Genomic DNA, 15,665 nt, shown 5'->3' on the forward strand with positions numbered 1-15,665 from the left:
TGTGGGAAGGGGGCAACAGAGCTTTTGGGAAGAAGGCTGATCAGAGGTGTTTTCCTCACCCCATTTAAAAGTAAACTGCCTCCTGTTCAAGACCCCTTTTGCTCGCCTGTGTTTCTATCTAAACTGCTATCTCTGGGTCTCATCGATTCAGGAGGTGAAGACTATGGGAGAGAGAATAAAGGGAGCAGTGGTTTTAGAAACGAGACCCTTTAGCGATAACAATCCCAGTTTTCTTTCTCTGGGTAGTTTTAAGCACTAACTTCCGATGAGGCACTCAGGAATAAGCCTCCTAAAAAGATACTGCTGCTTTTTCGGAGAGGCATTGTGAACAATAAAAATCTGGAAAAGCCTGTGCCTTGTTGGCACGGTGGCCTCCAAGGAACATCTCCTGTAGTCATTTCTGGGGTCCTTGAAAACTAACTAGTCAGAAAGTCAACATTTTGTCAAAATGGGTCAAGAGGCATTCGATTTGGACATTTGTGAAAAGATCCTCAGATTCAGCCAAAGTGAAGGGTAAATTTCCCTGAAAAACAAGAACCTGAAAAGGAACATGTCTTCCTCTTCCAAGAATGCCCAAATTGACTTATTTGTAATGCTTATACATCACTCATGTAATGTTTGTTCATCCTGTGACCACAATTTACTAAAAAATCTTCCATGCTTAAAGCATTATATCAAGCACTAGAACTACTGAAGTTACACAAATCTGAAGATGCTCAGTTAAATTATGATGTGATAAATCTCATTAGAAAGGTATGGAGAAGGTGCGGGAGGCGCCCGAGTCAGGGAGTGAGCACCTGCCTTTGTATTACACAGTGACACCGAGGAGCTGAGATCCAGGCTAAGTTGCATTTATGGCCTATTGGGAAGAGATATGATAACAAGGACATAGACGAGAAGGAATAGAATAAAAACATTGAGATGAGTTATTCCTGGGGCATTGGAATCACGAGATTCATGATTTTTTTCCCTTTATATTTCTCTGTATTTTCTAAAACTTTCCTCAATAAACACAGTCCTTTAATGGACAGTATGGCAAGGAATATGTGCTTTGGAGGCAAACAGACCTCTGACCAAGCCTTGTTCTACCACTTATGGCATTGATTTTGGGCTAACTTAATTTCTCTGAGCCTTGGGGGTTTTTTGTTTTTTATTTTTAATCTGTTTAATGATGGTAGTAATACCTAACTCATGGGCTATTTTGAGGATTAAATGAGATAACATATTCAAAGCTCTTATTACATAGTAACCACATTAAACATGTTAGCAATTATTAGCATCTAAATGTTATGAACATAATATGAGCTCATGAATTAAGACCTCAATTTGTATATATCTAAGAATAATCTTCATCAGAATCTCAACTCCAATAAAAACTCATCACAAGTATGGCTTTATCACTTCTTACCTCAACGGCTTCCACTGATGACCTTGTTTTTCCTTTTCTCCCTTCAATATCCACAGGCTTTTGGTTTTCAGTTCCACTGTTGTTAAGTATTGTTTCCCTGGTAATTCTTCTGGTCTTAATCTCAATCCTACTGTACTGGAAACGCCGTCGGAACCAAGACCGAGGTGAGTCCCTAAGGGAAGTACAAAGGCGAAAAGAAATGATTGTTCACGACAATTGGGGGGGGGGGGGTCACACAAAGATGTAAATAAGGGGATTTGGCTTGACGTTTCCAAAATACGTACATGTTGATGTTATTTTGAAACACTTTGGGACCATTTTCTTGCAATTGGACATGAAACATTTCTGCTTTTCATTTGCGAAGATTGTTTAAAGGCTAATTATTTTGTAAATTGAGAGTCAGGGTTGAGGAGAGGAAATGTGGAAAATATTTATTCTATCACTACGGAATCGTCTGATGGCAAAGCCAGAGAAGTCTTGGTGCCCACGCTGTGTTCTTCCTGCCCTGGACAATCTCTTCTCTTTTTACAGCATCCCACAGGTCAGCTCCCCTGAATACGTCCAATGTGACCACTAATTATGTAGTGCTTTCTGTGTCACACACTCACTATGTCTCAGACGCTATAGACAACACACAGGTGATTCATACTCATGATGACTGTGACGTATCATTCTCCACTTCTGCACCGTTCATTTCTCTCCGTGCCCTACAACATCCAGCATGGTGTCTTATGTGTACCAGGTCCTCAGTAGATGTTCATTTAAAAAGTGAGTGAATGAATGAAAGGATACATTTGCAAAGTGATTTTTTTCAATTTCCTTTTTGTATTGTAAATTCAGTAACCTCATAGGTGCTGAGTCTAAAACATTGTGAGACATCCTAAAACAAGAGACGCTATAAACCCAGAAAGGTCAGCTAGAGGGAGAGAATTAAATTTCCTTGGCTTCTGAAGATGGCACATAATTTATTAAAGCTAATGCAGAGCTGCAGTTTCTGTTGTAGGTAATGGGACTTCCCTAGGACGAAGTGGTGATGGGGGAGTTTTCTGCATCTCAGATGCCTGAAAGAGGGGGAAGAAAAACTGCTGGCTTTGAGTGTTATTTTACATTTCTATTAAAAAAAAAAATCTCACTCAAACGCTACCTTTTTTGCGTTTTCATTTTGTCTCATAGATGAATATCTTTCATGCTCTAGGTTTTTAGAACACTTAATTTTGCATAAACCTTACATAAACACCAGATTAAATCTTGTGATTTTATCAGAAAAGCAACACATCACTGGTGTCAATGACTCTTTTGCAAAAGTAGACACAGGGATTTGCTCTGTCTGGGACAGGAGACTGCACATCAGATCATCTTATTGCACCTAAACATAAACCCATGGAACCCATGAGCTCTCTGCAAAATGACAAAGGCAGGGCCCATTGGATTCTACTTTTTCCAAACATTTCACTTTTCCAGTTAGGAAGTGAAGTTGACCTTCTTCCCTGAGGTCACAGTTAGCAGCAGGCCTGGTACTAGAATCCTGGTCTCCTGATTTCTGCTGGAATATTCTTTCAGTTATGGTTTCCTGACTTGAAAGGCGCTATTGTTAGTGCTTGCTGACTTTTCTGTATTCTTTTGTAAAGTGCAGGCAGAAAAGTATAAAGTGTTCATTTTAAAAAGTCCCTTTTGGATAAGAGTCTTATAATACAATCTATTCAAGCACAAGCTAAATTTCACTAGAAAGGGGCGTTTGCAAAATGACTGTCCTTTGTTCATTAAGTCTTGTATTTTCTGGGAAATCTAATTGTTCACCGCCTTATTCAGTTCCTGAAGTGACGATTCAGCTTCTCTCTGTTCCCAGGCTTTTTCTCATTTATGAAGTAAACATCCAAATCTGTATGAATCTTGTAAGTGCTGGGATCGCCATTTACTGACAGTGTTTTCATGACATACGGCCAATTCAGTTAATTACACTGGACGTGCAGTAACAAATTTTGAGTGACTAGATTTTTTTTGGTCTGGTTTCACAAGTTTTAACAACCAGATTATTTGGTCCCACTTACTTAAAAACTAGTAAAATCCTGTGTCAATTATGCTGGAGACTTAAAACCTCAAGGTTGGGGAAATACTGGTTTGTTAAGACAAAAACTTAAGTTATATGGAAAGTTGGGAAAAAAGGAAGAAAATCATCAAAGACTGCTGTCATTTTTTTTTAATTTCTTCAAGTATCGCATTCTGATTGTCAATTTGTGATGAAAGCGAATAGTCCTACCACATTTACCTTTCATCTCTACTTACTCTTACTTTATTTCTCTCTCTCTTTTTCTTTCTATTATCTTCTGAAACAGAAAACTTTTGGATGGGCAGGGAAACATGATTAGTCAAAAATGACTCTAAGATTTTGGACCTGGTGACCTGAAAAATGGTGATGTGAACAGAAACAGAAGTGGAGAGGGGGACCTGAGTGTGTGTGTGTGTGTGTGTGTGTGTGTGTGTGTGTGTGTATGTTTTCAGAGTTCGTGGGGAGAGAAAGAGTAGAGGAGAAAAGAATTAGTTCTTGAGCTTACTGAGTATGAGTAGACAAAAAGTCATCTCCATGGAGCTGCCCAGTGGTAAGACGCATCTGGTAAGTAAAAGAAGTCTGTTAAGTAAGGTTCACCTTTTTAAAAAATAAATGACCATAACAAAGTTTGTTTTAGCTTAAAATCACTTATTCATTGCTCACTAAAACATAAGCAGATTCATAGTTTGTGGACAGAAGGATAATCTCTAACGATGGATGTTATCCTCGTGGAGAAGTCAGACTCCCTGCACCTTGCTTGTGATGCTGTGTAATATCAGAGAGTATGACGTTGGGTTTTTCAACTGTAAAGCTGCACCCTGGAGGAAGGTGTGATGAGACAGGGCCGATTTCTCTTTGCACCATTCCTGGGGGGATCATCACAGTTACTTCCCATGAGACTATAATAATACAACATTAGATAGGTTTTCAAAGAACATTTTTTTTTCTTTCATGAATCAGTCCTTTATTACTGAAATAGAAAGTGGGAAGAAACTAAAATTTCCTAGGGAGATTTCCCACCATTTCATGATAGTTCTTTCTGTTAAAACCCAGTTGATAGCGTACCTTTGCCCCTTCCATACATACTTCAATGAAGTTAAATTTGAGGTTGAGAATAATCTTTTATTTCTCATGAGTCAACCCACCAGTGATTATAAGCTTCTCAGAAACAAAACCTTCACTTTGGGGCAGATATTTGCAGACAATTACCTAATTTGTAGAAATCTTTGAGTAGCAGTTTTCTTTTGTTTGATTGGGTCAAGGGCTGAATTGGAAAGCAATAGAAGATTTAGACAATCATGTGAAACATATATTCCAAATTTCACTTTTCCTCAAGTATCTAACTATTTCAGATAGAAGTGTTTTTTTTTAAACTATTTTTTTCACTTCACCTCATAATAACCTAACCTCTAAGTGGACTCTTCGCAATGGTACCAATGGCAATGTTAGTCAAACACTGTATCCTGGGTGGAATCGTGTTGCTTTCTCCTATTCTAAGCTTAGTCCTATGTCACATAAGAGGGCTCCTCAATAAACAATTTGTGGTGGTGAATTTGTTGATTAGTTGGAAGGATGGTACAAAGAATATTTGTTTTCAAAAAAATAAAAAATCTTGGCTTTGCTAGATAATTGTACTTATGCTTCCCAGGTTAAGGCTAGATGATTGGTGACCCTCATTCCTGCCCCAGTTTCCTTATAGGTCCAAGCAGCAGAAATGTAATATATAAGAAAAGTGTTAAGCAATCTTTACAGAACTGCCCAGGTTAGAATTGCTGGGAAAAATCTTGCATTCTAAGGCTTCTACTTTTCTACAAAATTTTGCCCTTGAATGGGTGCAAATGCTACACATCACATCAAAATGTCATAGCAAAATCCAGTCATGAAGTAGATGGCTAACAGGCCCACAAGCCTGGGCATTCTTGCCTGAGCTATTCTGTCTTTCACCACAGATCACTGATACTGGAAACGTTAGCAACGTTAAAACATGTAGGGCTTTGCAAGTTCTGGTAAAGAATGACCTAAGGTTACAAAGAGAGTGAGGACATGGCACCAAGATTAAATCCCTGGTCTTTTACTTAACTGTCTACGTGCTTTGTAGGGAGGCCCACATCCTCCCACTCTAAGTGCTAGAAAGCTAATAGCCCTTGAAAGGACCACCATCTGTTTACTTTGTGACCATTCCCAGCCCAACGTCCAGCGAGTGAGTATCCACAGCAAACAGAACTCAAGATCTTATAAATAAAATACATATATAACATTGGAATTCTTGAACATGTTCTTTTTCTTCAAGACTTAAATGATTGTGCAAACCATTATTTCCTAGAATTACCTATATTTTTTTAAAGAGACCCTGACCCTCATATCACCTTGGGTCAGGAATGTCTACTTCATCTTTGCCGATGTGCAGGAGAGTTCTGTGTTTATTGATTCTCCTGTTATCTTCTTAAAATCCATTAGGGTAGAAATTATAAATGTTTAAAGTTAATATTTTGATCTTTCTTTTACCCAGAGCCCTAGAGGAGTCAACAGAACCCTGAAAGTTATTCCCTGGTCTACTTGAATCTGACTCAGTAGGATAGCAGGAGAAAGGGGGTCATTCTCCAAGGAACCTAACAGAGCAAAAGAAGTGGGAGTCAAAGCCTAAGGATTTTGAGAATTTCTGCCGCCATCTAGGCTACCCAGAGCTTATGTGAGTTCCAAGAGGAAGTCATTTTACCTCTCAGGTCTGTTATAGGACTTGACTTTGTGAAACGATGCAGTGCTGTGCTGTTGAAAGGATTCTGGACTTAGAATCAGGAGCCACTGCTCAGAGGCCGACTTTGACTCCAACTGGTGGCAACTCTGTGTTCATCACTAACACAGTGAACTTCCATGTTTGCATCCAGAAAATTAAGAGGTGGGACCAGATGATTTGCCATTTAGTTCCAAAAACTGATGAAATTCCAGGAAAAAAAAATGAATAAAAAAGAAAGAGAAGAATACAGGAAGGTTGAGGACCAAAGAACTTTTCTGAGACTACCTTTTGCCTTTCTGCTGATGCTCTGTCTCTTCTTCCCTTCCTCTTCTTGGGTCCATAAGTCTGTTTCCTCATCACTTGGGATGTAGTCTACTGCCTGCTTACTGTTTTGCTAATAACTGGTCTTTCTAGAAGCTTCAGTGTCACTGCTATTCTTCATGTACTTCTGTGATGTTTACCACAATGAAACTGGAACTGATTTGTCGTGAAATAACATTGGCAACCTTAACTTTACTTATCTATTTTTATAGCCGACTAATTATTGTTAGTATTAGACAGCGGCTCATATTTTGAAAAAGCATGCATATCTTGTCCCATTTGTCTCACGGTAAGACCCAGACCTGTTTTAGTCATTTTAAATTCAGCCTAGTAGTATGAAAACATATCATGAACATAGGCATTTAGGGAGTTTCCTGAATAGCAGTCAGCCAGTTCCAATGCTTTGTGTCTCCTAGCTTCTTTTTTCACGAGTTAACTTCTCATAAAAGCAGTGGAAGCATGTATGGGTGTACAAATCTTTGTTGTAAACATATTGTTCGAACTAGTAGAACAGTTATGAACTCTTCAATAGTCATAAGATGAAGTTAGTGACCTGTTCAGTATCTTTTGCTTTCTTGTCTCTATCCAGTGATGTAGGAACTAAAACTTAAATTGTTTTCACTTTTGAATGGCATATTTATATATTTAGTAAGTGTTTTCATATGTTATTTAATTCTATATTATTTTGTATATTTGTATTAATATACTGAGTAATTAAAAGTGTCTAAATATTTGGTGCATGATGTTCTCTTGGGAAATGTGGAAAATGTGTAAATTAATGATAATCTATGTCTTTTCCTTCTGTGTGTGAAGCCTTCCTCTCCCCTCTAGCTCTTACTCCCAAAAGATGCTGTTGACATTTGTGTGACAAGGTCACATATCAGATGTCCTTGATCTGACCAGTGAGAGCTCCTTCATGTTGGTGCCTGTCCTTTTGATGTGACCTGGTCAATTTTGGAGCACTTCCTTACATGTGCTGTTTTGATTTTGCTTCTAGATACCAACCTTTGCAAATGGGTTGGCTTACAGTTTTAAATTTAGTAAGTGTTACCACCCTGCTTCTGGTTTTGCTGTATTTCTGGTATCTCAGCTGCCAGATCAGACAGGGAAACTTAAGAAGCAGCTCTCAAACATTGAAGGGTCTCAAGACCCCTTTACACCCTTAAAACATCATTGAGGACCCCAAAGAGCTTTCTTGTAAAGTGAATTATGTCTGTTGATAGTTACCATCCTTGAGATTAAAACTGATAATTTTTTTTTAGAAAGCATACAAGCATGCATTTCATTAGACATCAGAGTGATGACAACGTCACACATTGTGTGACTAACTCCACCGCACACTTGTGAGATTATGAGAGTGAAAAAGAGAAACAAGGAAATGATGTGATTACGATAATAGTTCTGACTTTGTGGATCCCCTGAAATGGTCTCAGGGGCAATATTGAGGACTGCTCACTTTAAGTATAGGCAGAGAAGGAGCCCACCTTATGAGATTTCATGAGTCTTTCCCAAAGGCACTCCTTACGAGACAGCTGTCTTCACAACGCCTAAACATCCCACCGTCCCACCATAATGTGAGTTAGGCCATTACTTTTCTGGGAGTTCCCCTTAAAGCGCAGAGAGCCTGGGGACTAATCCTTCTTCCGCACTAATAATTCAATATAAATTGGCTTATTAAATGGCTTATCAGTTACCTTGGCTTATTAAATGGCTTATCAGTTACCTTGCGTAGGTAGGTTTTGATGGGAAAGATTGGGAGGGTCATAGAGAATGAAGAGAGGAGGAGGAAGCTGTAGCTCAGAGCACATGGCTCTGTCTGAGAAGGCAGCTCCCTGTGGAGTACCACTCTGCCTTGTGACTCCTGCTCCCCCACCCCTGGGAGGGGCTCACCAGTTCCCCTACACTCATCCTGAGCCTTTTACCTACCAGTGCTTTTTCTGAATTTGTGAATTGGAAAGAGACAGCTTGGGCTTTACATGCTTAAGCAAGGCCGGGAAAGTTGTAAACATTTGAGTCACTTAGAAAAACTCAATCATAGTTTTTTTGTTAGTAAAAATTTAGAAAAATTCCAGAGACAGGGGAAAGCAAAAGAAGCATTTTGTGCTTAAATAGAACTAAAACTGAATATGAGAACTTGGGGGAGGGGTGGGAATTTATAAACCACCAACTAGGTAATATTTCATAAATACAAATTGAAAGAGTACAAAATCTATATTATGACTAGAGATTATGAGGCTCTGGTTAAAATAGTTTTCGGGGACTTTCTTTTATGGTTATTCTTAGCTCATCAAGAAGGAGATTCAACTTTTTAAAAACAAAGCTTCCTAAAGTAATTTCTCACAACTGTCACATTTTTGTTTTTTGTTTTCTATCTTGTTCTGAAGACATTCCAGATTGGACTACAGTCTCCCCACCTTAGTCACTTAGGCTAATGAACTTGCTCAGGGTCACAACAGAGCTCTGATTCAATTGTAAGCAAGCGAACTTTTGCATAGACATCATATTCATTTGAGCCTTGTGAGGTCAGGAAGATATTTAAGCCCATTTTTATAGGTGTGAAAAATGAGGCTCCAAGCTTTTCCGTGACCTTCCTTGGGTAACACTGAAAAGGTTAGATGGGACTGCAACTCCAGCTCAGAATTCCAGACTTCCTGCCCAGTGCTCTCTGTTCCCTCCACTCGTGCTGTAATTCATCTCTTGTCCTACTTGTTAGTATATCTTACTTGCTTTATCAATATGTTGAGAATCTAGCTCTTACCCCCAATCTTACCACCTGGCCCAAACCATCATCTTTCTCCTAGACTGTTGCCATAGCTGTCTAATTAGTCTCCCTGCTTCTGCTTTCTCCCCCTTTAGTCTATTCTCATATCTGTTCTAAAATATGGGTCAAAACAAACCATGTCCTTCTGCACAGACTTTCTCAGGCATCCCATCTTATTTGGGGTAGAAGCCAAAGACTTTACATGGACTATGAGTCTCCACATGGTTGAGCTCCCTGGTACTCTCTGAAATCACCTCCTACTGCTCTTTCTCCTGCTTATGCTCTGCCAGCCACACCAGCCTCCTTGCTATTGCACCTACATTCAGACATGTTTCCACCACAGGACCTTGGCACTTACTCTTCCCTCTGCCTGGAATGTTCTTTCAGTGGAGGACCACAGAAGCTCTTTCCTCCCCTCCCCCAAAAAAACCCTCTCTAGCTCCCTCTCCTGCTTCATTTTTCCTCCCTATCAGCATCTAGCAGGCGCTGTGCTTTATTTGCCTAGTTTATTATCTGTCTCCTTCCAATGGGTTGTAAGCTTCACAAAGGCAGTGGTTTTTATCTGCCTGCTTGCTTGCTTTTCCCTAGCACCTAGTACAAACCATCAATAAATATGTCTTGAACAAGTAAGTTTTATGCTAATACATCATGGAAGAGAGGAGTAGTTCAAACAACTTTGCCCTGGAACATCCCTCCTGCCCTCTGAGAGGGCATGATGGAACTCGAGAGTAGAAAAGGACTTTTTCGAAATTGTCAGTCATGAGGCATAGAGAAAAGCATTATGGATTTGGAGCCAAAAGAATGGGATTTAAGTTCCACCCCTGATATTTAGTAACGTGCGATCTTGGGCCAGTCACTGAATCTCTCCGAATTTACATGTCCTCAATTATAAATCAAATGTGCATTAAGTCTGTCTTTCTGAGTGGCTGTAAAGGCTCGGGTGAGAAAGGGTCTATCTCCCAGTATGTGCAAGTTTACGTGCTGAGGCGTGCCTGCCCTGAGACCTCCAAACCCCCGCTGAAACAGCACAGGCCTCTGTCCTCAGTTGCTTCCCAGTTCCTTCTCATTCCCACAGGCAACTGCACTCTTGTCAGAAGTGGACTTGAGGTGGAGGTGGAGATAAGGGGCTGAGTAGAGAGAAAAACTGCTGCGCTTTGCTTCAACACAAGCAGGGGCCCTACTGCACCATCCAGGATGATCTGGCACCTCCTTATGCTGAGGACAAGCCCAAAGGAAAAAAAACACACAAAAGTTAAAGTCTTTTCTATTTAGCATCAGCGTTCTGAATACAGTCCAGCAGCAGAAAGGCACTGAAACGCAGCTGCTCGGCTGATACACTTCAAATCCAGGATTCTGGATCTGGTGGTGGTGTTTAGCTTTGTATTTAGTAATTCCCTTAACTTGTATTGGTTTCCCTTCTTATAAATCAACGACAATACTGTAAATAGCTCACATAAAATTAAGTCAGATGATGGCTTAAATTAAATGCTTTTAAGTAATGTGTTGACTAATAAACCAGATGGCTCTCAGGTAAGAAGCATTAAAATCTCATTGATGGGGAAGAAGTTGGAGGGAAGCACATGGATAACTTCATGGGTGAGTAGCACTGGCCTGGACCAGTGTTTGTGAAATATAGCCTAAAGACAGCCTAGAATTTGATTCCCCCTTACTTGTCCCAGTGCGTTCTATGAGACCAAGCCAGTTCTGGGGCTGCCCATGCATGGTTGGAACCACTTGGGGAAAGGAAACACTTTTCTCTACTGTGTCTTAGGACTAACCTCAATTTACAAATCCCTTGAAAAGAGAGAATCTATTCCTCAAGGGAAGCCTATGCTTACCAAGTTGTATTTGATTTGACCGTGCCCTATCCCCAAAGTGTCATCGGAAGCCACCATCTTGTATAAACAAAGGTCAGCAACAGTATGTGGTCTAGCGTGTCCGGAACTGACTGGCACCTGTGCCCCTGGGAAGGCTGCGTCTCCTCATGCGTGCCGAGGAGCGCCGTAAGAGACTGAGTACGAATCAGAAGTCAGAGTCAGAAGAGATTTCAGAAATAAGAAAACAGGGCTCAACATGTCAGATGGCTCACTGAAATCACACAAACCTCAATCCTTTACCAGGACACAGGAGAGAACCAGGCAGCAGGAATTCCCAACATAGCTACAGACCAAAGACTCTAATGCAGCATGATGGAATCTGCTTGAGGGTGCTGGCTCAGCCAAGAAAAACTTTTCTGAATTTAAACATAGCTTCAAGACAATGGGGCTTTACTGAAACCCCAGACTTTCCTGTGTGAGGCTCAATGCTGTTCCTATCACTGGTTTTTGATGTACCTCCAGCTTCCTTGGCAGTGAACAGGTAAACAACTGGTTTGATAGATAATATGTGGTTTTAACCTGATGCTTAAATTTTGGAAAACTCTTTCCCTTGGATAGAATAGTTTTGATTGTTTTCAGCAAAGGTATTTCTTGAGGGGAGAATCTTGACGGGAAAGAGAGAATGAGGGCGAGGGAGCAAGTGAGCACATTCTTGGGTAGGGAAGGGAAAGTTTCCAGATATATCAGGTTAAAAACAAAAACAAGAATACCCCCAAACCACTTAAGAAGCTAACACTTATAAGGGTAGACCTGAATGAATTTCCACTCACTCTCATCAAGTTTCAGAAAACTAAGCATATCAGAGAGAACAATTCAAACGTGGTGAAAAGATGAAGAGAAAGAAAACAAGTGATTTCACAAGTTTGGGGGCTGAGATGGAATAGAGGTGATGACGTTACTCGATGAAGTCGTGATAACTGGTTTTTATACCGATTAAGTATCTATGAATTTTCTGACCATACAGTGGTTAGAGAACAACACTGCATTTCTCTTTACTGTTTTATACATGTATTTATACTAGTTGTGTCCATGGCAATCAGAACAGCAGCCTGTGTCTTGCAGTGGGTAACATTTTATCAAGCACTGTGGGTAGTCACCCAACTGTTCTGGGTCTAGAGAGATTGCAGCAGAGGGAGGCACTGAAAAAATCCATCTCTTAGAGAAATGTAACACTTAATGGCAGACAGAATAAACCTACTTGCATGTATTTAAAAACAACTTGTGAAATTTCGTGAAGTAATGTCATGAATGGGAAATAAATTTAGAAATGTATTTATTAAAATTCAATTTATACTTTGATCTTTACATGTTGATTTTCCCAATTTACTACTTTATATATGTATTTTTTTTAATTTGCTTTTTTTTTTTTTTGATGGGAGGAGGTAATTAGATTTATTTATTTATTCTTAGAGGAGGCACTGGGGATTGAACCCAGGACCTCATGCATGCTAGGCATGTGCTCTACCACTTGAGCTATACCCTCCCTCCCATATGTAGTGTTTTAATTGCTTCAAGTCATATGTGGGAAGAGAATAGGCAAATAAAATTTAATTCTTAAACTAATGTTATGGTAGTATCTTGCCAAGTCTAGGTCTCCTGACATAATACCAACCTGACTGTGGGATTATAACTATTAAATCAGATGAGTCAGTGGTTACACATTAAAAACTTCAAAGTACTATAACAGAAGAAGAATAGTGATAATAATAACAACAGCTAACATTTATTGAGCACTTTGATATTTTGCCAGACAGAGTGATTTGCCGGCATGTTGTCATTTAATATTCACAATAAACCTATGAAAGAGCATCACTTTACTATTTGACGACAACAACAACAATGACAACAGGTACAAGAAAAACCCTGGAGGCTTGGGAGGACTGAGGCATCTTTCCAGTTATAAATGGGCAGAACTAAATATAAGTAGGTGAAAAGGATTTTGGTGTGATACAAATTTTTGAAGTGGTTTTGATCAAAACGTTTTGGAGAATATTTCCAGTAAGTAATACTTAAAACTCAGTCTTTGGTGCATCAAACAGCCCACTTCACACTTCTGTAAGATAATGAGGTCCACAACTGAGTCCCTGGAACCTGAGTGTGATCTTATTTAGAAAATAGGTCTGGACAGGTGTAATTTAAGATAAGGACCTTGAGATGAGATCATAATGGATTATCTTGGCACATCCTAAACCTAATGAATACAATCTTTACAAGAGACATATGGAGAAGAGGTGAAGGCAATGTGACCATGAAGGCAGAGATCAGAGTGATGTGGCAGCAAGCCAAAGAATGCCTGGTGCCACCAAAGAGGCAAAGAACAGATTTCCCACAGAGACTTTGGAGGGAGGGTAGCCTTGTGGACAACCTTGATTTTGGATGTCTAGCCTCCAGAACTGTGAGGGAATAAATTTCTGTTGTTTTAAGCCACCAAATTTGTGGATATGTTATGACAGCCCTAGGAAAATAACACAAAGATCAAGAGAACAGAACTAGAACCAATTGGGAGAAAGTAAAAGGATGAACTTTCTAATTGTTGGAATTGCTCAATAGTGTAAGAGGCAGACTATTTGCAATAGCTAAGGCATGAAAGCAACCTGAATGTCCATCAACAGATGATTGGATAAAAAAGATGTTCTCTCTCTATACACACACACACGCACGCACACGCACACACACACACAATGGAATACTACTCAGCCATGACAAAGAATGGAATAATGCCATTTGCAGCAACATGGATGGATCTAGAGATTATCATACTAAGTGAAGTAAGTCAGACAGATTGAAAGACAAATATCATATGATATCACTTATATATGGAATCTAAAAAAATGACACAAATGAACTTATTTACAAAACAGAAACAGACTCACAGACATAGAAAACAATCTTATGGTTACCAAAGGGGAAAGGGAGGAGGGATAAACTAGGAGTTTCAGATTAGCAGATACAAACTACTATATATAAAATAGATAAACAAGGTCCTACTGTTTAGCACAGGGAGCTATATTCAATAGTTTGTAATAACCTATAATGAGAAAGAATATTGAAAAGAATACATATATGTATGGCTGAATCACTATGCTGTACACCAGAAACTAACACAATATTGCAAATCAACTTCATTTCAATTTAAAAAGAAGAGTCTGAGGGGCAGAGTTATAAAATTGCTGGCTTCTGGCAATCAGAGTAGTGGTTCGGTTGTTGAGTGGTCAGGAGGAAGAGCGCTCATTGCACGGAATTGAGAGTCTTACGGTTTTATTTTATCAAATTTACATATTTCTGACTATAGTTTTCTGAAATCACATCTCAGAATCCCCAGCTTTTATTCATTTCATTGTCCATTATCTCTGTTTGAGTTAAGAATAATACAGTTAAGTCCAAACAGGAAGATTAGTTTCCAGGGCAGGAGGAAGCCAGTGTTGACCATGACTGGAAACAAGATCAGGGATACCTGGCAGAGCTTCATAACTGTGCAGCCATCTCCCTGAAGCTGATTTATCTGATGCTCTCTACGTTTGTAGAGGAGCAGATTTTCTTACAGGAAAATAAAGAAGCTACCTTCTTTGTATTATTATACTCTCTTTCTTTGGGCCACTAGCCTACTTAGGGATTAAAAACTCACATAATTGCAGTTGACTTTAAGGTCAACTAAATAATTTTCCCTGTCTCTGAGATGGTGAAGAATTAATATTTTGAATCCAGTTAGGTTATCTGATTCATTGGCTTTTAGGAAACCACAGGTAGGAGTTTTTAACCTGGGTTTCAGGGCTATATGATGGGATAACTCTACAAATCTCTTAAAATTACAAGCAAATTTGTTTTTTATCTCTTCTCACAGCATCTCACAGTAGACTGCCTTTCTTTAAACTCTCCCTTCCACTATCATCTGAGATACTATGTGTTCTTGATTTTTCCTCTTATCTTTACATCCCATCCTCCTGTGCCTAACATAAATTCTGCAGTTCTTGAAAGCTTGGATATAGACCTTCTCATTTTCTCACTCTGTGCTCTCCCCTGTATGATCTCATCCATATCCATGGCTGCAATTATGAGCCATAGACTCACAACTCCAAAATTACTTTTAATCCAGAGCTCTCCTCTGAGTTTCAGATATGCATATGCAACTGCCTACCAAACATCTCCCCTTAGAGAAAACTCAAATTGAACAGGTCCAAAGCGGAACTCTGGTCTTTCTCAGTCCTAGGACTCATCCTCCTCCAGTTTTCCCTCTCACAGTATGTAGTATCATTCATCCAGGTATATAATCCAGAACCTGGCAGGCATGCCTTGACACTTCTCTCTCCATCTGTCCCTATATCCAATTAATCAAAGTCCTACTAGTTTTAATCCTAAAAATAAAATATACACCTCTGCATCTCCACCACTACTACATTTATTTTACACATTATCATCACTTGTCTGAAATATTGTGAATCCATTCCCTACAAAGTTACCTGAGCAATCTCTCTAGATACTGATTATGACATCCCCTGATTCACATGTTCCAATGACTT

The 15,665-nt window shown here is 39.4% G+C and overlaps 1 protein-coding gene across 13 annotated transcripts in view; it reads left to right on the plus strand.

The window, feature by feature from the left end:
• Positions 1-15,665, plus strand: part of LOC102506680 (OX-2 membrane glycoprotein) — a 97,233-nt gene that overhangs the window by 8,851 nt on the left and 72,717 nt on the right. For 8 of the 13 annotated variants that reach the window (XR_004319612.1, XR_004319623.1, XM_032479128.1 and 5 more), the window contains one exon: positions 1,465-1,572. Coding sequence is in view for 10 of the 13 variants with exons in the window: in XM_032479128.1 (XP_032335019.1) it covers positions 1,465-1,572 (108 nt within the window). In the remaining 3 variants the exon portion in view is untranslated. Of the gene's footprint in view, positions 1-1,464; positions 1,573-5,964; positions 7,249-10,346; positions 13,574-15,665 lie in introns of those variants that run through there. The other 5 variants (XR_004319611.1, XM_032479116.1, XM_032479093.1 and 2 more) reach the window with 4 other exon arrangements.

The sequence above is a fragment of the Camelus ferus genome, chromosome 1, assembly GCF_009834535.1.
Source record: "Camelus ferus isolate YT-003-E chromosome 1, BCGSAC_Cfer_1.0, whole genome shotgun sequence".
NCBI classification, from domain to species: domain Eukaryota; kingdom Metazoa; phylum Chordata; class Mammalia; order Artiodactyla; family Camelidae; genus Camelus; species Camelus ferus.